General features: G+C 35.4%; 3 protein-coding genes across 4 annotated transcripts; 2 read left to right on the top strand and 1 right to left on the bottom strand.

Moving 5' to 3' along the window:
- The first annotated feature begins 783 nt into the window (after positions 1-783).
- On the top strand, positions 784-15,083 carry LOC132276566 (uncharacterized). Of its 2 annotated transcripts, XM_059778047.1 has the most exons (14): positions 784-847; positions 919-1,237; positions 1,824-1,915; positions 2,035-2,054; positions 2,864-3,104; positions 3,209-3,304; positions 3,396-3,511; positions 3,598-3,678; positions 4,388-4,511; positions 10,829-10,878; positions 11,813-11,903; positions 13,020-13,055; positions 13,333-13,430; positions 14,615-15,083. In XM_059778047.1, exons 2-14 carry the CDS (start codon positions 921-923, stop codon positions 14,729-14,731), a joined length of 1,479 nt encoding a protein of 492 aa, XP_059634030.1. In that variant the 5' UTR covers positions 784-847; positions 919-920; the 3' UTR covers positions 14,732-15,083. The 2 variants fall into 2 exon arrangements, with proteins under 2 accessions (XP_059634030.1, XP_059634029.1); XM_059778046.1 differs by lacking the exon at positions 784-847 and having other exon boundaries at positions 856-1,237.
- A 729-nt stretch (positions 15,084-15,812) lies between these two features.
- On the top strand, positions 15,813-18,403 carry LOC132279601 (serine/threonine-protein kinase Aurora-3). The gene is made up of 6 exons (XM_059781623.1): positions 15,813-16,190; positions 16,300-16,542; positions 16,721-16,816; positions 17,578-17,792; positions 17,885-17,957; positions 18,053-18,403. The coding sequence occupies exons 1-6, from the start codon at positions 16,059-16,061 to the stop codon at positions 18,152-18,154; spliced, it is 861 nt and encodes a 286-aa protein (XP_059637606.1). The 5' UTR covers positions 15,813-16,058; the 3' UTR covers positions 18,155-18,403.
- A 1,034-nt stretch (positions 18,404-19,437) lies between these two features.
- LOC132278294 (mitochondrial metalloendopeptidase OMA1-like) lies at positions 19,438-24,166 on the bottom strand. The gene is made up of 4 exons (XM_059780094.1): positions 23,666-24,166; positions 23,452-23,576; positions 23,070-23,214; positions 19,438-19,617 (listed from the first exon to the last, which is right to left on the bottom strand). Exons 1-4 carry the CDS (start codon positions 24,164-24,166, stop codon positions 19,438-19,440), a joined length of 951 nt encoding a protein of 316 aa, XP_059636077.1.
- Between the last annotated feature and the right edge of the window lie 861 nt (positions 24,167-25,027).

Genomic DNA, 25,027 nt, shown 5'->3' with positions numbered 1-25,027 from the left:
CCTAAATAAAATGTATTTTTCCCTATTAGCGTAAATTAGCGAGAAAAGAAAAGAAAAATAAATTTTTTAAGATTTTTAGTTAGTGTGAAAAGGAAAATTTTTAGGAAAGTAATATTCCCGTAACTGTTTGATTTTCCTCATAATGTTTCCTCTTTGCGTGAAAGTTATATCATTATATATTAATTTCCTCTTATACTCTTGTGTAAAATGTTTCTTTTTATTTCTTCATACTTACAAAAGGAGAGTTTTCTTACATAAATTAATATTCTTAAATTGATTACAACTCTTTTACTTTTGAAATTAAAATTCTTCGTTACACCTGCAAAACAAAGTAAACTAATTTAATAGCAAGTCTTAATATAAAATGAAAACTTCCGAAAAAAAAAAAAAATTTATATAAAAAGACATATACATATTTAGACATAAATATTTCTATATAAATCCAATTTATATATTATTTTATCACTACTATTATTATTATTATATTCATAAGGGTAATTTAATTGTATATATTATTTTACTAATATTATTATTATTTAATTGTATATATTATTATTATTTTATTATTAAATTCATAACGGTAATTTTGACATATAAAATTATTTTTCTTTCATTCTTTTGCTGTCCAAACTAATTAAACAACATTTTCTCACAAGTTTTTTTAAAAAAATTCTTATTAACCAAATACATAATAAAAAACTAATTTTTACTTCATTTTTTTTTTTTTTTCTAGCTAACCAAACGACCTAATAATTTTGGAATAGTTAGGACGAAGTATAGTGACCGTTGATTTTGGGTTTTATCGGAACGGTTAAACGATGAAAATTCTGGTGACTCGTCGAACATGGTAAGCAAAACTCTCTCTGCACACGCTTTCTCCCTCTAAATTGACTAATTCTTTATTCAATTTACTCTCAGAGATGAGTTTCTTCAAAGGGCTCATCGACTCTTTGGCCTCGCTTGTCTTGTCCAATTCGTCAGCTCCCCATGACTCCCAACAAAACCCTAACTCTTCCATTAATCAAACCATGGACGGCTTCGCTGGGACATCGGTTTCGAACGATAGGACTGCGTATAAGATCAAAGGGTACTTCGATTTGGCCAAAGAATTGATCGATAAGGCCGTTAGGGCCGAAGAGTGGGGTCTGTATGATGATGCGGTTGCCCATTATCAGAACGCTCAGCGCATACTGATTGAGGCCACTTCCACCACCGTACCTTCATACATCAGCTCTAGGTAAGAAAATTTCACCTGACTATCTTATTCTATATATCGTTGTTGTTGTTGTTGTTGTTTTTTTTTTCTCTCTCTCTCTCTCCCTCCCTCTTAGTTTCTATTTTATATAGCTATAATCATTTTTGTTCACAGTTACATCAGTTCTGACAGCATTTCGATTAAAGGCAAAAGATAAACCAAAAATTAAGAAGGGTTAACTTTTTAGTAGTTGTGTAGTAGATTCTTGTGATGATGTTTTAATAAATGGAACTGTTTCCTAAAGAAAATTGAAATGCTATTGCAACATGTGGTTGAAAACTTTGTTGCTTGACATATTGGTTTCATTTGGTTAAATGAATAGATTTGGCCTTCTCATGAGAGGGACCTCTTAGGAGCATTACTTTATTTCTTATATAATTAAATGCATTCATTTGAAACCCATCAATCCAAGTGGAACATTGGTTTTCTTTAAACTATGTTTAATCTTTCAAGCTGTTGTACTATCTTTTTTATCCAAATAGGTGGTGTATTAACATAGTTTTGTGCTCTATTTCCTTGGCAACTCAATGACTTTTTAAAATTTTTTTTTTCTTTTTCTTGTTAACAGTGAACAAGAGAAGGTGAAATCTTATTGGCAGAAGATATCAAAATGGCAGGGCCAAGTTTCAGAGAGACTTCAAGCTTTAAGTTGGCGAACAGGTTCAACTCTGATCCTTTTGCGACTTAACAATCATAATTATCTTTATCTATTTGGAAACTAGAGGAGACTGTTTATGTATCCTTTTGTTTCTTTTTATACTTCTTTTTTTCCCCTCCAGGTGGCGCAGCCAGAAATAAGGTATGCATTGGTTTGACCAAGTGTAAAGTGTGTATATTATTTTCTTTGTTGAAGCCAAAGACAAAAGTGTCACTGGCAACCTGGAGTAATCTGTTCCTGTTTATCGGACATTATAGATATTAGGCATGGACCTCATAAAATGATATTGAAATTGAAAATTGATTTGAAGAAATAGGAGACCAAGAAATTGTGGATCCTTTCCTTCTGTAGTGGAAAAGCATGGCATGATATAGTTTGCATATTCAATAGTCATTGAGAAGTTAGCTTTGTTTTACTGGTATTAAACAGCCCTGAAAAGTTAGATACTACTCAGGCTAACGGTTGGTATATTGTGCTTATTGAAGGAATCTGTAGCATATAACTTCCTACCTCTCTGTAGCATTCTGTTATGAGTTTTGTAGGAAGAGTTCACAGTATCTTGGTAAAAGTTGAATCAAGCTGTGCATTTGTTATTCTAGTGCCCAAAATGCAAGGAAGCGTGACAACATACTTCCCTGTGGAGTGAAAATCATATAACAAGTACTTGAGTAGTGATCAAGTTGCATCCAATAAACCTATCTTTCTTAATTCAGTTGTTTTTTCAAGAATATATACACACATATATATATATATATATATATATAAATTAACTTACATTCTCCTTTTGTGGGTTTTCTTAATGCTAATGATGTTCTGATTTTTGAACAAGTGTTTTTACTTTCTATTTTTTCCCTTTGGTTTTCTTTGATGTTTTTGTGGATTCTTGAGCATTATAATGTTGATTGATTATATTACTGCTTTCCTATATTATTTAAATATGTCCTCTGCAGAGTATCAAAGCCCATGGACAAGCTGCAGCAATTCCATCAACGGTGACAAGTGCTAGAAAAAATGCATTGCGGAAGTCTCCTGGTTCTTGTAGTTTTGGTTCGGTTGTGAGAAATCAGACTGATAAAGTTGTAAGCTCAAAACCCATACGACAATCTGGTACTGGCTATGATGCAAAATTGGTTGAAATGATAAACTCTGTGGTAGTGGATAGACGTCCTTCCGTTAAATGGGATGATATTGGTTAGAAACTAAAACATGCTTTGGTTTGCACATTATTTCATTTCCTTTCCCTTGTGATTTCTACTTCTAGTAAGGTACAAATTTCTCATCAAAGTTTCTTGCAGCTGGCCTTGAAAAGGCAAAACAAGCTTTGCTTGAAATGGTAATTCTACCAACTAAGAGAAGAGACCTGTTTACTGGCCTTCGTAGACCAGCTAGAGGTAATGTTGTGTGAGGCTTTTGCCTTCAAAGAACTATATTGTTGCAGCAGAAGAATTTGTTTCACGAGTGAGTCCTGGATTTAATTTTCAGGTTTGCTTCTTTTTGGTCCACCTGGTACTGGGAAGACCATGCTTGCCAAAGCAGTTGCTTCAGAGTCAGATGCAACGTTTTTTAATGTTTCTGCTTCTTCTCTAACATCAAAATGGGTGTGTCCCTGTCCTCGTGGTCTCCCATATCAAATTTGAGCTTTTAGAGAAGTTCTCATTTTCTTATTTCGCTTTTACTAACATAGGTGGGAGAGGGTGAAAAGCTTGTTCGGACTCTTTTCATGGTTGCTATATCCAGGCAGCCATCTGTAATATTTATTGATGAAGTAAGCTACTCTTTCTTGAACATAATTGCAATGGTCGTTTCTGACATAATGCTTTCTTCTTCTATCTTACATGTCAGATCTGCTATACATATGCTATTGCTCGCTTATAAAAGCAAACCACTAAATTACTGGTGCTCATATGTTGTTGACAGTCTGGAGAACTTACAGCCATTATGGGTGAATAATTCATTTGTTACTTTTGGAGTGCTCATGATTTAACTCAAAATTTTAATTTTTTATTTAACTCAGAAGAATCTAGAACCTCGTCATTCTCTATATCCATTTGTATTTTTCTATTCTCATCCAACCCAAAATTATCTGTTGTTTCTGTTTTATCTCCTGCCCCATTAATTGTCTACTGCCCCATGAATTTAGTTCTTTCTTGACTCTCCAACATAATATTCTAGTTGATCATGTTCTCATTTTGAAGTTCAGTAAATTTTATATATTTTTTATTTCAGTTATCCTTTTCCGATAGTTGACTCCCTTATTTTTTTTTGGCCCTTCACACACACACGCACACACAAAAAAAATAAATAAAAAAAAAAATTTACCAATAGCATTGCACAATTATGACTGAAAAGTTAGACTAATTAAGCAGTATATTGGGAAATTGATGATTGATAACCTTCTTTTTCTTGTTCTGGAAAGAAAATCCTAGTATTTCATGTGCATCCTTTTGTGTGTCAACATTTGTTGGTGTTAACAGATCGATAGTATCATGTCTACAAGGTTGGCTAATGAGAATGATGCAAGCAGAAGGTTAAAATCGGAGTTCCTAGTTCAGTTTGATGGGGTTACTTCAGATTCTGATGATTTAGTAATTGTAATTGGTAAGTTTAACATTTTAATTTGACAAAAGACGAACCTAATTACTTAGGATCAGTAATATGAGCTTCTTTTTTTCAATTTTGCTTTATGGCCTTACCATCTATTGAGTTAATTTATTTTCTCATAGCTTAGTTCCACACTCTTTTGGTATTTTCCTTGTCCTTTAGCTCCTATAACTTAGAACTTATCATTCCTTGTCATGCTGATAATGACCAGTCTATCCTAATCAATTGATATAAGTTAATATGGAGTCTTGGGCTGTTGAAAGTTTATTTTGTTTATGACGCCCGTTGTGAGTGGAGGACAGCTGCTCCACCACGTGCTGAGTCACGTGATCCTCAGGGTTTTTTGAATGTTGATTCTGTTGGGCCAGATGATGTTGGGCCTATCCAGCGAGGGGCTCGTGAGGTGGGCTCGAAAGTGACTGGGTGGGCTACGCATGAGTGGGGTGGGTCTGGGCCATCTTCTGGGCCGGGGCAGCCATCGAAGTCCGTTAAGCGGGATGGACGACTTAAGCCCTCTGGGGCACTTGTTTCTTATGGGCCCATTCAGATTAAGCCAAGATTGGCCAAGGATAGGGTGGTTAGATGGGGCCCAAACAATCGTCTTTCAATCTCATTTCAAGGTGGGCAGCCCAAACCATCTTCAGAAGTGGTTCACAGCCGAGATATTCACGAACCTCATCCAGACACGACACAGAGAAGATCGGCCTCGCGATCTTGGTCGAGGAAGGAGAAGATGAACTGGGCGAAGGTGAGCTTGAGCAGGAGGAAGGGGGCTGGGGCTTGTTCGAAGACTTTCCGGCATGGAACATGTTGTCAAAACCTGCTCTTGGGAAACAGGTTTGATCTTCTTCAGTCCGGGTTTTTGGGTGATGATGAGAATGGCGACTGTGATTCCATGAAAGAGGATGGCCTTTCTTCGAGCTTCTCGCAGCAACCCAGTAAGAAATGGACCAGAAATGACAAAGAGAAGTGGGTCGCCCGTAAGGTTCGCCATTCGCGTCCAGGTATGTCCTCTTCCCCTCATGTTCGGTACTCTCCATCTGTTTCTATCTCTACTTCTACTCCTCCTTGTGACATGTTGAGAAGTAAAGGGAGGAGGGGGAGCGGGGAGGTCCTTGATGGGAGGCAACAGAGGTTGTCGCCTGTTCTTGAGGTTGACTCGGTGGATGTGATGAGCTCTACGGTTGGCTCTCATATTGGGGTTTTTGGGCCATCAAAAAGGGATGGGACGGTTTGTTTGTCTGGTGACATGGATTACGACTAGTTTTGCGTCGGGATTGCTGAGACTTGTTCGTAGTTTTCTTCCTCTTCTCGGTTCATTTATTCATCAGGGGAGGAGATCGGTTGGCCGGCCAAGCCTCTTTTGGGTGGAACGGAAGGGCTGTGTTCATCTTTGAAAGGTGGCCCAGTGACTTGTTTGAAGGGTTTTGGTGACTGTTTGTGTGGGCAAAGATATCCGTATTTCCCTCAGCGATGAATCAGCCTCTCTTTTGGTGAAGGAGTTGCAGAAGCACAGATTCTCGCCTGATGATCAAATTGTTGATGGTAACCCAGACCCTTTCATCCTGGAAGGTGTGTTGGACTATGGTGAGGATTGGATGTCACATGTCGAGGAGGCAGTGGAGGCCAAGGGAGGTGAGGAAGATGGGAGCAGGATGGAACAGGGTAGTTCTCTTGATGGTGCGTAGGCAGGAAGGGGAGGATACTGGAAAGGAATGGGTCATGGCTAATATCGGGGCCACTAGTGAACTGTTGGGTGTCTCTTGCAAGGGCAATCGTGATTAGGCCTTAGCAATTCTTCAGGCCACGGCAGAAGGGAGAGAGGGGGAGATGATTCAATTTCCAGAAGAAGGAGCAGGAAGAAGAAGAACCTTACTCCGTGGAGAGGGGAAAGGGAGCTAAGGAACCTGTGTACAGATGTGAACTATGATAGGATGATTTTTTTTGGGGGGGGGGGGGTAGAGGGGTAGTGATAAGGGGGTAGGGAAGGGTAAAGGGGTGATGGGAGTGATTGTTTCCTCATGAAGTTACGACTTTTATCTTGGAATGTCCGTGGTCTTAATGATCCGGGCAAGCGAAAGGTGGTGAATATGGCTATGAGGAATGGGGGGTGCATTTGGTGCGTCTTCAAGAAACAAAGATTGATTCTACGACTGATCGTGTGGTGAAGAGTTTGTGGGGTAATCGGTTTGTTGAGTGGGAGGCGCTAGATTCTGTCGGGACATCTGGCGGTGTTCTCCTTATACGGGATAGGAGATGGATGGCTAAGGTGGATATGTGTCGGGGGAGATTTTCTCTGTCTTGTGCCTTTGTGATGGAGGAGGATGGTTTCATTTGGGCCTTTTCTGGGGTGTATGGGCCGGTTGATGATGGTGTGAGAGAGGGGTTGTAGGAGGAGTTGAGCGGGGTGAAGGGGAGGTGGTCTCTTCCTTGGTGTGTGGCAGGAGATTTTAATGTGGTTAGGTCCCCAGCGGAGAGATCTACAGGTGGTCTGTGGACTCAGGCTATGATGCACTTTTCTGATTTTATTGATGGCCATCAGCTTATTGATCTTCCTCTTGAGGGAGCTTCTTTTACTTGGTCCAGTGGAAGGGAAGCACCAACCTTTTCTCGCCTTGATAGATTTTTGATTTCCGGTGACTGGGAGGAGAAGTTTCCGGATGTTGTTCAAGCTGTGTTGGCTAGGGTGACGTCGAACTACATCCCCTTGGTTTTGGACTGTGGAGGTTTGAGATCTCGTAGCACTCCTTTCAGATTTGAGAATTTGTGGCTTCGAGCGGATAATTTCCAGCGGTCTGTGCACTCTTGGTGGGAAGAGAACCTGGTGGTGGATACGTCGAGTTTTATTCTTGCAGGAAAGTTTCGACTTCTGAAAAATAATCTCAAAAGGTGGAATAAGGAGGTGTTTGGGAGTTTGGAGTGGAGGAAGAATAGGGTATTGGCTGATATTGCTGAGATTGATAGATTGGAAGGGGAGGGTGTTCTTTCTGAGTCTCATCGTATTAGGAGAGCAGCTTGTAAGGCAGAATGTATGGAGTTTTGGAGGAAATCTCGTGGCGCCAGAAATCTCTGGCCTTGTGGCTCAAAGAGGGAGACCGGAATACTAAGTTTTTCTATAGAACTGCTAATGCTCATAGGAGGGGCAATCACATTGGGCGGATGTGTGTGGATGGTACGGTCTTGACTACGGAGGAGGAGGTGCGAAGCGATATTGTCTCTTTCTACCAAAGGCTTTATTCTGAGCCTCTTCGATAGAGGCCACGTCTTGATAGTCTTCACTTTGATTCTATTTCTGCTTTGGAAAGGGATGGGGTGGAGAGTCCATTTTCGGAGGAGGAGGTGTTGAAGGCTCTAAAGAGCTGTAATGGTGATAAGGCTCCAGGCCCAGATGGTTTTACTTTGATATTTTTGTTGGAGAGCTGGGAGGTGGTTAGGCATGAGGTTATGAGCACCTTTCATGAGTTTCATTCCATGGGGAGGTTTGAGAAATCGCTGAATGCATCCTTTATTGCCCTCATTCCTAAGAAGGGCGGTGCTTCTAATGTTAAGGATTTTAGACCAATCAGTCTAATTGGGCGCATTTATAAGCTCATTGCGAAAGTCCTTGCGGTTAGGTTAAGGGAGGTTCTGGATGAAGTTATTTTTGAGTCCCAGAATGCTTTCATTGGGGGTAGATAGATCCTGGACTCCGTTCTTATTGCCAGTGAATGTGTAGATTCTAGACTTTGCATTGGGGCTCCTGGTGTTCTTTGCAAGCTGGATATCGAGAAAGCCTATGATTATGTTTGCTGGAATTTCATGTTTTATTTGTTAGAGAGGATGGGTTTTGGTGAGAGATGGAGGAAATGGATTGTTACATATGTTTCCATTGTCAGATTTTCGGTGTTGGTGGATGGATCTCCTACGGGGTTTTTCGGCAGTTCTCGCGGCCCGAGGCTGGGGGACCATCTCTCCTCGTTCTTGTTTATTATTGTTATGGAGGCCCTTAGTAGGTTGATGAGAAGGGCTGTGGACTTGGGTTTCATTAGGGGCTTCAAGATTGGCCCTGAATCGGTTCAGCAGATGGAGATCTCTCACTTGCTTTTTGCAGATGACACTAATGTTTTCTGCTACGCAGAGGTGTCCCATTTGAGGTATCTGAGATGTGTTTTGGTTTGCTTTCAGGCCGTTTCTGGTTTGAAAGTCAACGTGTGTAAGAGTGTGTTTGTCCCTGTGGGGGAGGTTCAGGAGGTGGACACTTTGGCTGCTGTTTTCGGGTGTGGGACGCAACGCTTCCCTATCTCGTACTTGGGTTTGCCGCTGGGGGACTAAGGGACTCGGCCAAGAGGGTTGGGACCTAGTGATTGAGCGGGTTAAGAGAAGATTAGCTGGTTGGAAAAAGCAATATCTCTCCAAGGGTCTAGTGATATAATAGGTAAAGTTACGTTAGTGAAGAGTACTTTGTCAAGCCTTCCAACGTACTTTCTTTCGCTTTTTCGGATTCCAGCCTCTATTGTTGGAAGACTTGAAATGCTTCAACGAAACTTCCTTTGGAGGGGTCGTGGAGAGGAGTTTAAGTATCATCTTGTCAGATGGGAGCAGGTTTGCAGGCCTTTTCAATTGGGAGGGCTTGGGATTAGGAGATTGGCCCCTTTCAACAGTGCTCTCCTTGGCAAATGGCTTTGGAGGTTCGGCAGTGAAAGACATAGATTATGGAGAAGGGTCATTTCTTGTCGCTTTGGGGAAGAGAGAGGGGGGTGGTCAGCTAGGCCAGTCAGGTCTGCTAGTGGAGTGGGGGTGTGGAGGGTCATTGGGAAGGGGTGGGATGAATTTTCCAAACATATTAGATTCAAAGTTCGGGATGGAAGGAATGTCCGATTTTGGGAGGACTCATGGTGCGAGGATAGGCCATTGGTTCTTCTGTTTCCAAGGCTGTTCAGGATTGCTATTGACAAACATGCTATGGTTGTTGATTGCTATCGCCATGATAGCGGGAGGTTGTCTTGGGATGTGCGATTTCGGCGATCTTTTCAGGATTGGGAGTTGGATGATGTCACTGGTTTGTTGGCTCTCTTGTATAGACAGGAGGTGGAGGGCACCGGGGCGGATTCTCTGATTTGGGTGCCTTCTACAGAGGGGATATTCCAGGTCCGGTCCTTTTTTGTGCGTCTCTCTGGTTTTCATGGTACCACCTTCCCGTGGAAGATGGTGTGGCTGTCTAAGGCGCCTTTTAGGGTGACCTTTTTTGTGTGGACTGTAGCTTGGAGTAAGATTCTGACTTTGGACAATTTGAGGAAGAGAAGACATATCATTGGTAATCGATTCTGTCTTTGTAAGATTAATGGGGAGTCCGTGGATCACCTTCTGCTACATTGTCCTATGGCCCATGAATGTTGGAGTCTTTTTTTTTTGGTTTGTTTGGTATCCATTGGGTCATGCCTCGGACTTCTCGGGAATTGCTGGATATTTGGAGGGGCCAATGGGTGGGGGCTCAGGTTAGAGACTTCTGGAGGGTGACCCCTTTTTGCGTTTGGTGGAGCCTTTGGAAAGAGCGGAATAGAAGATCTTTTGATGGGAAGGAGTCCTCCATTGGGGCGCTGAAATTTTCTATTATTTGTACTCTTTTTTGTTGGGGTTGGGGGAGAGATTATTCTTCTCTTGAGGATATTGTGGAATTTTTGGGTTCTTTGAGTTCATAGGTTCTGTTTTTTGTGTACAGCTTGGGACGCGTTCCCCTTTTGAACATTTTCTAATACATTTTACTAAAAAAAAAAAAAAAAAAGTTTATTTTGTTCACTTGCTTTTCTTTCATCTTGTATGAAGTCTCTTGGAGCCTAATATGTTGGTCTTTTATTTATTTATTTTCTTTCATCTTTATCACATCTAGACCCATGAACATCATATCTATATCCTTTGTTATGTTAACTTGGACAAGAAAGTCATGCTTTGACATCTTACATTCAGACTCTGTTATACATTTGTGTTTTTGTGTTTGAATAAATAAACATGTTTTTTTCCTTATATATTTGTGCTTTACACCTTTGAGACTGCAACAGCAGATGAAAATGATTTCAATTATTAAAGTCAGAGTTGGGGACACAGTGAAGCCAAAATTGCAGAATCAAATAATTTTAGGTTCCTGCTTCTTGTTGCCTCCTGTGTAATTTGACCCAACCAATTTCTTTTGATATAGCTGTTGTTCATAACTACAAATATGGAGGGGGAGTCATAGGGGCAAAGCCATTAATAAATAAATGGATGTTAATGTATTAATTTGGTCACACATATGGTTATTCCTCCTTTTTGTTAATTTACCTGTCGACATGATAATGCAGGTGCAACTAATAAGCCACAAGAATTGGATGATGCGGTTCTTCGGAGATTGGTTAGTATGCCATGCAATGATCTTCTCCATTTTTTTTAGGAGCTTGAAGTATGAATTGCTTGTAGATAAATAGTTCTTGGAATGTAATCTTATGAATTTGTTACCATTCTTATGTTGCATTATGCTTAATATTTTGTGGAAAATATGTGATGGTAATAGGAGTGTATATTGTGACTGGCTCTACCCTTCATTTGGATGCAATATTAGGCAATTCCTGTACATTTAGTTCATTTCTCCGTTTACTGTATAATTTTTTTTACTATACCATGACCGATAAGCCAATAGATAGGTTTCCAATTGGCTCCATATATTGTGGTGGCATCTTGTTGATAATTCATAAGCAATGTGAACTGAGGCATTCATGCAGGAATTGGAGTTCTGGTATCATTTTTTCAATTCTCTCAGTGACTGCTAAGCCTAATGTTGCTATGTGGGTATATCTAGGTGACAAATCTTAAATAGTATGAACCTATGTATTCATGCCACAGCTGATGGAGCCTCTAGCATCTGTAAGGTCGCACAAATTGGTTTCAAGGTTAATAGAGAAAGGGCCAAGCATTTATTGGGCATGTTGGGGTTTAATGTTACTGTTTATGTGCTGTTCAGTTTTTATGATTGATGGAAATGCTTTACTGCACCAGAACTTCTGGCATGTTTAGATTCTCTGTATCAGATTGATCAGTTGGACATCAATTGCTGCTGCAATTTGCTAAGTGCCCAGCCACCTTGATCTAACAAAATTCTTAAGCACTGATGATCCCAATTTATGAAAATTAAAAAATAAAAAAGATGTGAAAAACGACTTGAATTGTATATTTGAAAATATTCTTGTGTATATTTTCGGTTGTATGTTTGAAATAAATTAAAGTAGATTCTATATGATTTGTTTTTCATTTATCCTTCGTGACATTGTTTAATTTGAAATCTGAATCAGGTAAAGAGAATATACATTCCTCTACCGGATACACATGTTAGGAGACTTTTTCTGAAACACAAACTCAAGGGCAGAGCTTTTTCCTTACCTGGTGAGAATATGTACAAATTTTCTGTGATTTGCATGGATGCATATCATTTTGATCTGAATGATCCTTATCATCAGATTTTAATTACATCATGAAGCGGATAACCTATAGTAGTTCCACGTATAGCCATAGAGCATATTCTTTCCTTTCTTTCTCCTAGAGTTCTCATAGTCCCAAATAATATTATGTCATGCATTTTTTTAGTAAAACAGAATTTCCCATTTACTTATTATACATGTGGGTGGTGTTTGGAGGAGCTCCCAAACATAAAAAGTCCTTAATTAAGAAGGGCTTTTGAAAAATAACTTCATTAAAGGAATTTCAAAGAGAAAAAAAATTGGTGGATTATTATTATTATTATTAAAAAAAAAAAAAAAAACCTAGAATTACTTTGACTATTGGAATAACTTTCAACTGACAATTTTCGGGAAAAATATATATATCAACCAACAGTATTATCATTTATCTTTGGTAACTATCAGAGATTTTCACAATGCGGCTCTGATGACTATCAGAGCCTCTCAAAAGCTCCCCAAATTCTACCTTGATTTTGTTGTTATTTTTATTTTTTATGTAAAATTTAGAGGGATTAAATTTGTCTCTTATTTCAGTTTGAATGATAGATGAATGAATGGTAGATGCTTGTGTTTGATAAATTTCTTCTTTTCTTTTCGATTCTATTATTTCTCTTCTTTTTATTATTTTGCATGTATTGGAAATGCCATTACTGATATTTGGTTTTTGACACCATGAAAATTTTTAGGATCTTCTGGACTAAATTTACTAAGACTTTTAATTATCTGTTGCAATAGTCTATCACTAATTTGATGCCTATTATATAGGCAAGTCTTGGTAGTCCATCCTTATGTATGCGATTTTACTTTACTTCTTCAAAAATGGAAACAGTAAGCTGTTTCTTTCTTTGACTTTTTTTTTTTTTCTTGAACAGAGAACATGTTTGTTAGACATTTGTTATAGTAATTGTAAGCCTGTATGTGATCAAAATCCTAGAATTTCTTGTGCAAGTTTTCCAGGAAGTATTAAAATCCTCACAGGCAATGATACTGTCCTTACTGGAAATCGAGACATTCTAACAGTTATTTCTTATTTTTGAAACAGGTGGAGATCTAGAAAGACTCGTTGAGAAGACAAATGGTAAGATAATTCCTTATAGCATTGGTTTGGAATAAAACGCTGCTCAGATGGCAATGTTTACATGAGACATTCAGTTGCTAATTATCATTGTTCAAAACCAAGTTGTATTGGGTGGGTGTTTAGTCTTTTTTGCTCCATCCACTAATGGGACTTGGGCAAACTTAGCCCTGATATAAACCACAGAAAATAGTTTTCTAACAGCTGGTGCATATCGATAACTTTACGGATATATTTTATTTTTTAAAAACTAGAAATTTATTGTATGGTTGAAATATAGGATATTCTGGAAGTGATCTACAAGCCTTATGTGAAGAAGCTGCAATGATGCCAATCAGGGAGCTTGGTGCAAACATTTTCACAGTCAACGCGAAACAGGTATTCCAATTAGCAATTAATTGTCCTATTAATGAATTAGTTACCAATCCTCTAGTTTTAGCTTCCTGGAAAGTAGTCCGTTTATATGGTAGATTGGGCAATAGATTGGCCAAAGTTTTCCAATTCATCTGTTATTTCGTATATCAGCTTCCCTTGATGCTTTATTTTTTTTCCTTTCCCTGGAGACAATATGCAATGGAAATTTCATTCCCTGTTGCTGTATTGGCAGTTCAGTTCCCAAGTATTTTCCCCTATATTAGTTTCTAGGAAAAATTCCTTCAGGAGCCACGAGTGGTCAATGAGGAAGTAGATTTGAGATTTGCAATTTCTCCCTTTGATCTTTGAAGCAAAGCCAAGGATAATTTATTTGGGAAAAGATTCTTTTGTGGTGTGGCACCACTTCCGAAATTTATTCAATATCCTCTTTTTCTTTCTTTCTTTTTTATTTTTTATTTTTCATTGCAGTTGAACAAAGTATATGTTTGTGTGAACTGAAACATCATTCTACTAAAAACCGAGGCATTTCATAAGGTGGTTAATTTTACCACCACATTTAGAGTTTGATTGACTTTGCATGTGCATAGCATGTGCCGTGCATCACTTTTCAGAAGAATAATAATAAATGGTAAAATGAGGTCATTTATTGAATCTTGAAATGCCTTTTTTGTACAAACTTGTATTTGGGAAAACAAATAATATCATGTCAATGTCATTAGAAGCATAATGGAACCTCTTTTTTTTTGTGTGTGTGTGTGTGTGTGTGGTGTGTGACCGCGCATCTTAACCTTCAACCCAACTAATTCCCAGACATGGGTTGGGCAACCTCCTTCGCCACCTTGTCTAACACACCCCAGAAAACTGAAGGAGGTGCCCTGACGAGGGGAGTCAAACTCAGGACCTGCTTCCTGCACTGTAGACACGTAGATTTCATGCAAAGACGGCATAGTTATGGCTGTACGTTTTTCGGTGATTGGAATTTGGGCGTGATGTGGGTTTTAGAATCGTTGCAGTTGTTCCTGCCAGTGGTTGGTGCTATTTTATCTGAATGTCGCATCAAATAGGATTTTCATTAGAATCTCTGTGTGTGTAGGATTTTCATCTATCTTGGTTTACTTGAGTAGTCTGTGGTTTCAGCTGGCTGGTTTCCTGTGGAACTCATGGTGGTTTAACATATGTTGTACCAGGTAAGGCCATTAAGATATGAAGATTTTCAGGAGGCAACGACTGTTATTAGACCCAGCCTGCAGAAAAGCAAGTGGGAGGAGCTTGAACAGTGGAACCAGGAGTTCGGCTCTAATTAATTCCCTTAAGGCTGTAAAATGTACAAAATATGACATGATTTAAAGCGAAACTTGTATGATTTGGCTGCCGAAAGCAAGAATGATAGAACACAACGCCAGTGGCAGAATGGTAAAGCGGCATGTATCTCTGATTCAACATATAAATGGCACACCTCAGACCCTGGTGTCTTCTCCGAAAGTATAAGTTTTCTTGCTCACGTACGATTATGATATTGAATATTATGTTTGTAACAAGTAGAAGCTCTAGGATGTGTTTGTATGGGTCAGTGTTGGTCTGGTGGGTTTTGTTACCTTTGTATAGACAGAAATTTGAAGAATTATAGCAGAAGAAGAAGATATTGATGATAGCCAATGTTTTTCTCGAGACTACAATCTCTCGTGCATAACTCGGACAAACCATGCTTGAATTTTTATTTATTTGTTTTTTTTTCTTCCCTAATTTGATACTAACACACCTTAAACCTGATACTTATGTGGCCTTTGGGATTAAATTTTCTTCTTCTCTCTTACCCTTCAATTTAAAACAAAATTCATTCAAAGGTTTCTTGCAGTTATTTTTGTGGGATTCCACGTCATGACCATTGTTAAATTCTCGTAAATCCATTTCTCCCAAAACCTTTGCTATGATTTAAAAAAAAGTACTCCGTAATAAATAGGCCTGAATATTATTATTCTAAAAAAAAAAAAAAGAAAAAAAAAATTTACACATTGATATTGAAAAAATATACCAATAGGAGAGTTTAATAATTTATGAGCTGTCAAATAGGAGAGGTTTTTTTTTTTTTTTTTTTCATTTACTTTTTTATAGCATTTGTTGCCTATTGTTATCTAGTTTAATTTAAATGGTCTCATTATTTTTTCGTAGCATTTATTTTCAGCATAATCTCCTCTTATTTGAAAACAAAAGTTAGAGTTTCGACCATAAACTACTCATAGTTTTCATATTGTCAAAATAATTCATTTTTAGGGAAAAAAACTGATTTAAGAAAGAAATTTGTTATGGCTTTTATAAATTAAAATATTTTTATGTAAAAGTGTAAATGGGTTGATTCGAATTTCACCAAATAGATGGATGGAGGTGAGTCAGGTGACACGACTAAACATGTTGGAATTTTGAGGGCGAGCCAGACCCATTCACAAGTTTGAAGGCGAATCAGAATATTGAACAACCGGCTGAGCCGGTGGCGCTACTGGTTGAGAAAGACCCAAAACTTCCCTCTAATTTTGATTTTCAAAAAAATCCCCAATCCAAATTCTTCCATCTATTTTCTCTTTCTTCCATTTCCATTTCCATCTCCAGTTTCAATTCCTGGCACCACCAAGCCAAATGACTTCCCAATTTCTTCCACCACAAAAACAACGAAAACCTAAAAAAGAATGGTCGTTACAGGACTTCGAGATCGGAAAACCCCTTGGCAAAGGCAAATTCGGCCGCGTCTATCTCGCCCGTGAAGTACAGGTATATATATGTATTTGTAGAGAGAGAAAAAGATTTCTCGATTCCTTTCTGATTTCGTGATATTTTTTTTATTACATATAAATGTTTAATTTTTTTGTTTTGTCTTTAGAGCAAGTACATAGTAGCATTGAAAGTGATTTTCAAAGAGCAGATAGAGAAGTACAGATTGCATCACCAGTTGAGGAGAGAGATGGAGATTCAGACCAGTCTTCACCACCCCAACGTTCTGCGACTCTACGGCTGGTTCCACGATGACCACCGAATTTTCTTGATCTTGGAGTATGCACACGGCGGTGAGCTTTATAGAGAGCTCAGAAAAACTGGTCATCTGAATGAGAAACAGGCCGCCACAGTAATTTTCTCTCTCTAACAATTTTTCCTCCATTTTTGTGGTCTCAATTTGCTTTTATTTTTTTGTATTTCGTTTTGTGAAATTTAGTATCTTTTGTGCTTTAATTTTAATTTTCTTATTTAGTTTTGAGTTATAATATTTTTTTTAAGTATTGGTGTTTCTATTTTGTGAAATGTAGTACATTGCAAGCCTTGCGCAAGCTTTGGCCTATTGTCATGAGAAGCATGTGATCCACAGAGATATCAAGCCAGAAAATTTGTTGCTTGATCATGAGGTATGCTTTGGAAATTCTATAATCTGATTGTTTTTCCAAAACCAGCATTTATAGAGTGCCTTATTTATTTATTTATTTATTTATTTATTATTTTTTTTTAGGGGTACACATTGAACTTGGTAAAATCCATATTCTTCTGGTGGGTTTTTGGCAAACAGTTTCAATTTTTTATTCTTTTTCTCACACAAATAATTCAGCCAACTTTTTTCTCTATTGGTGGCTTGGTCAAAATGTTTTTGCCTCAGGTAAGTTGGATCAACTTATGCACACCCTAACGTGAATTCATTTGAAACCAGAAATTGTTACATAGGTTAGGAGGAGACTGCTTTGCCTACACAAAATTGTCACATACTCAGTCAGTTGTGTTATGGTCATTAGGTACAGCGATGTCCCTTATTTTCTAAGAGATGTTTTATACAACAACGTTAAATCTGGTCCTTAATTCCCACAAGAACTTCTTTACAAGTTTACATGCATTCTAACATTTGATATATCTTCATTCAGTTAATGAAACTGATTCAACCAAGATTTTTTCTGTAACCCGTTTAGAATTGAATAATTGGGGGAGAAAAGGAATTGGCAATTTGCATGGGAAAATAGTATTTTTGACAATCTTTTCTCTCATCTATTCAGCTGTTTATTGACATTAGTAAGAGTAGACTAACATATATGCACTCATTCGAACTTACAAGTAATCTGTAGGGTCAAAGATACCATAAAATTAATGTCCATATTAAGTTGAATGCACATTGCAATTGTAGGGTCGACTGAAGATTGCAGATTTTGGTTGGTCTGTACAATCAAGTAGCAAGAGACACACCATGTGTGGAACTTTGGATTATCTAGCACCAGAAATGGTGGAGAACAAAGCTCACGACTATGCAGTTGATAATTGGACTTTGGGAATCCTCTGTTATGAGTTTTTGTATGGCGTCCCCCCATTTGAGGCTGAGAGTCAAATGGATACATTCAGAAGGTAAGGGACGGATAATGTTTTGCTTCCCTTAATGAATGATATTATCAACTGGAATGGAAGTAGGTAATGAAGTACAGTTGAATTATGTACAGGATTATGAAGGTTGACCTCAGTTTCCCAGCCACCCCTCATGTTTCTGCAGAGGCTAAAAATCTCATTAGTCGGGTATGTTTGTTCTTGACTAAATCCTCATTGAAGGAATGGTAGAAATGAAGGGATTAAATCGCCTTTCTAAAAAATGAAATCTGAAATTTATGCAGCTTCTAGTGAAGGACTCTTCAAAAAGGCTATCTATACAGAAGATCATGGAGCATCCCTGGATAATTAAATATGCTGATCCATCGGGTACCTGCTCTAATTAGCAATTTTAGTTTCTAGTTTTAACTTTTTCATAACTCTCTTAGGAATCGGCACAGTTCAATTCCCAGTCTAATGTTTAATAATTTGGCAAAACAAAATTTATCTTGTAGCCTCCTATCTCTTATCATATCTTGTACTCTTTAGTAGGATAAAGTGGCATTTACTTGATTCTGACCAAACCAAGAATTTTTCGTATTATGTTTTTTATATGCACCTGCAGGCTGCAACCTTGATTTTTACCCCCAAAATGTTCATGGTATGTCAAAAATTATAGATTTGGCTTTACAGAACCATAACCATAACCAAAAAGGAACTGTTAGTTTTTTTGTACTCCACAGAAATGAAAGGTTAATGGAATACTGGTTGTTAAATGCATAATATTTGATAGTTGTTGGTTCGAGTTGCATCATCAACTGATGTTGGATATGTTTTTCATGGATAACTGTTATAGTTGAGTATTCACTGTACTTTCTGTGACTAATAATACAATTTATACTAATTTGAAATTGGTTTAAACTAAATTTCTTTCAATTTCAAATCCAAAAAGCTGAGTGCTCTCGACTGCAACCATTGCTGGAACTTATTTGCGCAATTGTAAATATACTTCTATTTGTTATAACGAAATTTCTTCCACTAAGAACATAAAAGTTAACCCTTGGATTCTAGGCCAGAGAAGAAACCACATTCAAAATCTCTGCCTTCCAGTTTTATATCATACACAGAGAGACGTCATTCCTCAAATTTATAATATAAGAAATTCACTAGTTGCGTCAAAATGTTAGGTTAACATGGTAAGCGAGTATACTACCAAACACTGATAATTAGTTACATATACTTATCAAGAACACACATTATTTCACTTTGTTGACAATACGAAGTTATTGACGTGTTGTTCTCAACCTCAAGCCTGTATTCTAATACTTCCTCTGTCTCATATTAGATGTACTACACTCTAAATATTAGAATTTTTTTAAGAGAAAATACAATTAATGCATTTTCTTCTTTTAAAATTATCAAGTTATCCTAAATTTAAAAATATTAAAAAGACCCAAAGTAAAAGTTTTGCAGGAAACATAGTAAAATCTAGTTACTTCCTTTCTACATCCAAACACAACAGTCAGATGTAAAAAAAAAAAAAAAAAACTAGAATTCAATGTTGAGCTTTCCCAGTGAATTAGAGAAAGCTACGGCAGTAACACAAAATGAAGTAGTAGTATTACATGGTTTGAGTTTGAGAAAGAATATAATGAAGTGGCATTCTCTGATTGGCTATTGAAAATTTGGATCAAACAAAGCACTTCACCCCGTGTCCGGACATCACTCCCTTGTATATTTCCAGTGCTGTTCCCATCACTTTGTTTAGCAACCTAGCTCTCTTTGGTCCAGATGGGTGAGTTGCTAACAAATACTCTCCAGAATGACCAAGCCTCTCAATATTTTGGCGCAACTTGAGGGTCATACCCAGCTGAAGCCATTAACATTAATCCAATGTAATCTGCTTCCATTTCCCTCCTACCAAAATAAATAAATTACAAATAAAAAGGTAATCGTCCAAAATAGAAAAAGAGGAGAGAGGCATGAGAAGAGAGTGTGACACAGTAGTAATTAATCTAAGCATACAAATATAGATCCAAATTAATTTGTTCTGTTAATTGGAACAAGTACTAAATAATAGCATATGAAAACTATACATTACATTAGTGTTAAGGATAAATTACGCTAACACCTTCTTCAAGTTAGGTCAAATGCCGCATAAATGGACTTTTTGTTTTTAAATTACACTTAAGTTTTGAATAATTGATGTGCATTTCACTCACATGCCAACTTTAACTTTTTAATAGTGTCAGAGTACATTTTACATGCAAAATAACTATACTACCCTTTTTTGACTTCTTGTTGATTTACAAACTGGTGCTTTATGTATAAAATGACACAATTAGACCCATTTTAAGGGACTAAAATGCTCAAAACTTAAAACCCCCTCTCCTTCTCTCTTTAACCAATATATATATATATATATATATATATATATATATATACTAGGAAAAGGCACGTGCGATGAACGTGGTGAATATTTTGTAACTTATAAAATTTGTCTTCATATTGATTAATAAAAATTTATTTTATATTAATAAATAAATATTGAAATATTTTGAAATTGGTGATAGAGTTTAAGTTTCGTAAATTAATAAATTCTTTTATGTTTTTATATTAATACTGAAATATGTATATTTTATTTTTTGTTAAATAATAATTTTGTATTTTAATAGTGAAATATTTAAGTTTTGCAAAGTAACAAATTTTTTTAGGTAATTTGTAATTTGAATTTTATTAGATAATTTGAAATTTAGTATAATTTTTAATTTACAATAGAAATTCAATTATATTAATTTTTAATTAAATTTTAAAATAGAAATTCAATTATACTAATTATACATTAGATTGAAATTGATATAAAAATTTATTATATGGAGTTTGTGGTTTTTGGACGACCCTAGGTTATATTTTATTTTCTTTAAATATGTAATTTGTGGCACAATTTTATAGAAATTATTTTATTTTATTAAGATATATTTTTGTAAAATTAGATTTTCCTTTATTAAAAAACTCATAAAAAATAGATAAATACAAGGGTTATATACTTATATGTGATAGAGTTCTCTTTTTGTATTAATTAATAAATATTTTTTATATTAAAAAATAAATACTGAAATGTTCAAATTCTTTAACATTTATATTTTATTTATATGTATTATTATATTATTATATATTTTCTTTAAATATATCATTGTCTAATGTGATAGAGTTATAGAAATTGTTTTATTTTCTTTAAATATATCCTTAATTAATTAGATTTTATTTTATTAGAAAACTTATAATAAATAGATAAATACAGGTTATATGTGATAGAGTTTTAAAGAAAATAAAATACTTAATTTTTGGTAAAGTTTTGGTAATTTGTGTTACAGTTTTATAAAAACTATTTAAATATATCCTTATCTAATGTGATAGAGTTTCATTGCAAATAAAATAGGTAATTTGTGGTAAATTTTATATAAATTATTTATTTTTCTTTCAATATATATATCCTTGTCTAATTATATATTTTTTTTTATTAAAAAACTCATAATAAAAGATAATTTGTGGTAGAGTTTTAGAAAAATTATTTTATTTTTTATACCAATTATTAAATATTTTTTATATTAATAATTCTTGTCTAGTTATATTATATTTTATTTAAAAATTCATAATAAATACATAAATAGGTAATTTTTATTAGAATTTTATATAAACTCTTTAAAAAAAATATTTTATTTTCTTTAAATATATCGTTGTCTAATTAGATTTCTTTCATAAAAAAACTCACAATAAATAGATAAAAACAAGTTATATGTGATAGAGTTTTTAAAGAAAATAAAATAGATAATTTGTGTAGAGTTTTATAGAAATTATTATATTTTCTGGAAATCTATTTATAATAAATAAATAAATAGGTAATTTGTGTTACAGTTTAATAGAAATTCTTTAAAAAACACTTTTTATATCAATTAATAAATATTTTTTATATTAATAATTCTTGTCTAATTAGATTTGATTTTATTAAAAAACTCATAATAAATAGATAAATAAGTAATTTGTGTTAGAGTTTTATAGAAACTCTTTTCAAACTTCTTTTTATATTAATTAATAAATATTTTTTATCTTAATAATGATTGTCTAATTAGATTTTCTTTTATTAAAAAAACTCATAATAAATAGATAAATAGGTAATTTGTGATATAGTTTTATAAAAACTCTTTTAAAAACTCTTTTTAGATCAATTAATAAATAATTATTTATATTAATAATAGTTGTCTAATTAGATCTCCTTTTATTAAAAAACACTTAATAAATATATAAATAGAAAATTTGAGTAAAAAATCTTTAATGTTTTATAGATTTTTTTTTTTTTTTTTTTTTTTTTTTGTTTTAGTAAAAAATCTTTTCATATCATTTAATAAATATTTTTTTTTATATAAATAAATAAATACTGAAAGCTCTTGACAGAGCTTTTGTATTTTACCCTGAAATTCAACTCAATTAATAAATATTTTTTATATAAATAAATAAATACTGAAGCTCTTTGGAAGAGCTTCTGTATTTTACTCTGAAATTCTGGATTTCTAAAATTCTCAATTTCTGCTATTTATAGGTTTCTTGGATAAATAGGATGATGACATGTGTCCTTTTCTGATAATGACATAATCATAATTGGGCCGGGCTGGTTATATTGTGATAATTATCTATAAAAAATAACTAAAAATAAGAGTTTTATATAGAATGTAATTGATTTTATTAGGTAATTTTTAGAGTCTTATAGAAACTATAATTATCCATAAAAAATCACTAAAAATAAGAGTTTTATATAGAATGTGATTGATTTTATTAGGTAATTTTTAAAGTTTTATAGAAACTATTTTTACAAAAACTATTTTTATATCAATTAATAAATATTTTTTTATATAAATAAATAAATATTGAAATACTGAAACACTGAATAATAGTATAGATATATACACACAGGCACACGTGGCTGTTGACTTTTTTCCTTTTTTGTTTTTTTTTTTTTCTTTCTAACTGAGTCGTCTTCTCTCTCTCTCTCTCTTTCTTCGTCGCTGGTGAGAGGAAGTTTGAATCAGAGGAGTATGGAGATGATGAGGGGTAGGCAGGGACAGATCCACATTGAAGGCAGTGGGGGCAATTGCCCTTACTGATTTTTATTTTTTATTTTTTATAGTATCCTACCCGTATAATTTGTTTATTTTCAGTAATATACTCATGAAATATTATATTTGCCTCCCTAAAATTACTAAAAAAATGCAGTATTGCCCCTCCAAAATTCATTCCCCCCAAAATGCAAAAGGGGTGAGCGCTGACCAGAGAGTTGGTCGGCAACAATATGGAGGATGGCGACGAGACGACTCCGTCATCAAGCGAAGTGGGGAAGTCTGAAATGGCGAAGTGATAGATTACAGCAAACAGTTTGGGATTTCCGTCACCGGAAAAGAACGGCCTCTTCCTCCTAATAGAGAGAGAGCTCACCTTTAAGGGGTATTTTTGTATTTTTGCATTTATTATATTTTTTATTGCATTGCATTAAAAAGTGAGGCCATATATGACATTTCACATCATTTTTAATAAATTATTGCAAAAAGTTCATCTATGTGAAATTTAACCCAATTTGAGGGGGTATAAATATAATTTGCCCTAATATTAAGCATATTAATACATCACAATTAGGGAGAACCAAATGGTATACCTCCGTGATAGGTACATAAATACTCCTTTTGCTGTCATTGCGAGTATCGGCACTCGAGAAAACAGCCATAGAAGGACACAAGTCGCGCACAATCCTGATTCATGGTTTGCCACACCATGCCTAACCTGATTTAAAAACAAAACATGAACATGAGAAAGACGTACAATAATGGTAAATGATGGATTTCAACAACTAGAATTCCAATAATATATACCTCATGTCCTAGAACGGTTGCTATTTCTGCATCTGAATTGTGAATGTCAAGCAACCCTTTAGAAATAACAATCTTCCCGTTGGAGAGGTACGCAGCATTTTTATCAGAAGATTCCACCGCCACCACCTGCCAATTCAATCCTTCCAAATGCATAGTCCCAAATTTTATGATCGATTTCTTAGGCCTCGTTTGGCTCTCCTCCTGGTGTACCCTTGATACAAGTAAAGTGCCTTCCGATCCATACCCTGAAACACAGCAGTCACGTTTAAGCTCTAAACCAGTGTGCATTCCTTGAACTATGTTTCTCAATATGGATTGCGCACGAACACTGTGTGGGTGTGTTGCACCAAGTATTCTCCCTTTGTTTTCCTTCTCCATATTCTCCAAGCAATGCTGTGCCAACCATCTTTCCAATTCGTTGGAGATTGTGAACATACGGATTCGCTTTGAGTATGGAACTCTCTGTATACGAATACGACCAAGGCTCTTGCTCATGCACATGCTATGCAGATTGATGCGTCTGCTTACATGCAAGACTTGTCAAACAAGACGCCTCTGCCTGCCTCTACCAACTGTGTTACATATTGCCTGGCAAGTTGGGAACCAACAGAATTGGGCACACACAAGGATACATATAGTGGGATTGCTTCTCTACTGACTCACTCCCATTGATCTCCGCATCTCCCTAGAGCACCAACTGCCTCAGTCGTCGAAAATCACTTTCATTATAAAAAATTATGGTACAATGTGTTTGGTGAAAAAAAAAAAAAAAAACTAAACTGCTAGGTGGTAGAGTTTACGTCAAAGAAGCACGTTTAACTGAAGTTAGGAATCTATGTAATTTTAAAAATGGCGTTTAAGTGAAGTTAGGAATAGTAGCTTCTTTAAGTAAAGTTAAGAATAGTAGCTTTTAAAATTGCTTTACAGGTATAGGTTTATGTTTTTAGGTAACTAATTTTTTTTAGACAATTTAATCCCTTTATATTTTTTATAATTACAGTTTTGCCCAATATTTAATAGTAGGGAATTAGCACATGTTTAGTGTAAAGGTAATATAGTAAAATCAGTAATAAAAGTGTTTTATGACAATTTATTACCAAGCAAATTTAAAAGTGCTTCAAGTATAAAAAGTACTTTATACAATTTGTCACCAAACTCATAAGTGTGTTTTACTAACAACAATTTTATAACAACTCTACTATCAACTATCAAAAGTGCTTTTAACATTCTAACAACAATCCCAAAGAGGCTCGTAGTAGTTACTGAAAAGAGTTCTCTGCCTTCTCACTTCATTTTGCATCTATTTGATTTTTTGTATGTTGTTAAAAAGAGGAGTGTGTGTTGCTTCCATCCATCCAGCTT

The sequence above is a fragment of the Cornus florida genome, unplaced genomic scaffold (genome assembly GCF_030987335.1).
Source record: "Cornus florida cultivar Cherokee Brave unplaced genomic scaffold, ASM3098733v1 CherokeeBrave_3.0.0_Hap2_Chr10, whole genome shotgun sequence".
Classification (NCBI taxonomy): domain Eukaryota; kingdom Viridiplantae; phylum Streptophyta; class Magnoliopsida; order Cornales; family Cornaceae; genus Cornus; species Cornus florida.
The sequence above is the reverse complement of the archived record's forward strand: the minus strand, read 5'-3'. Positions and strand labels throughout refer to the sequence as shown.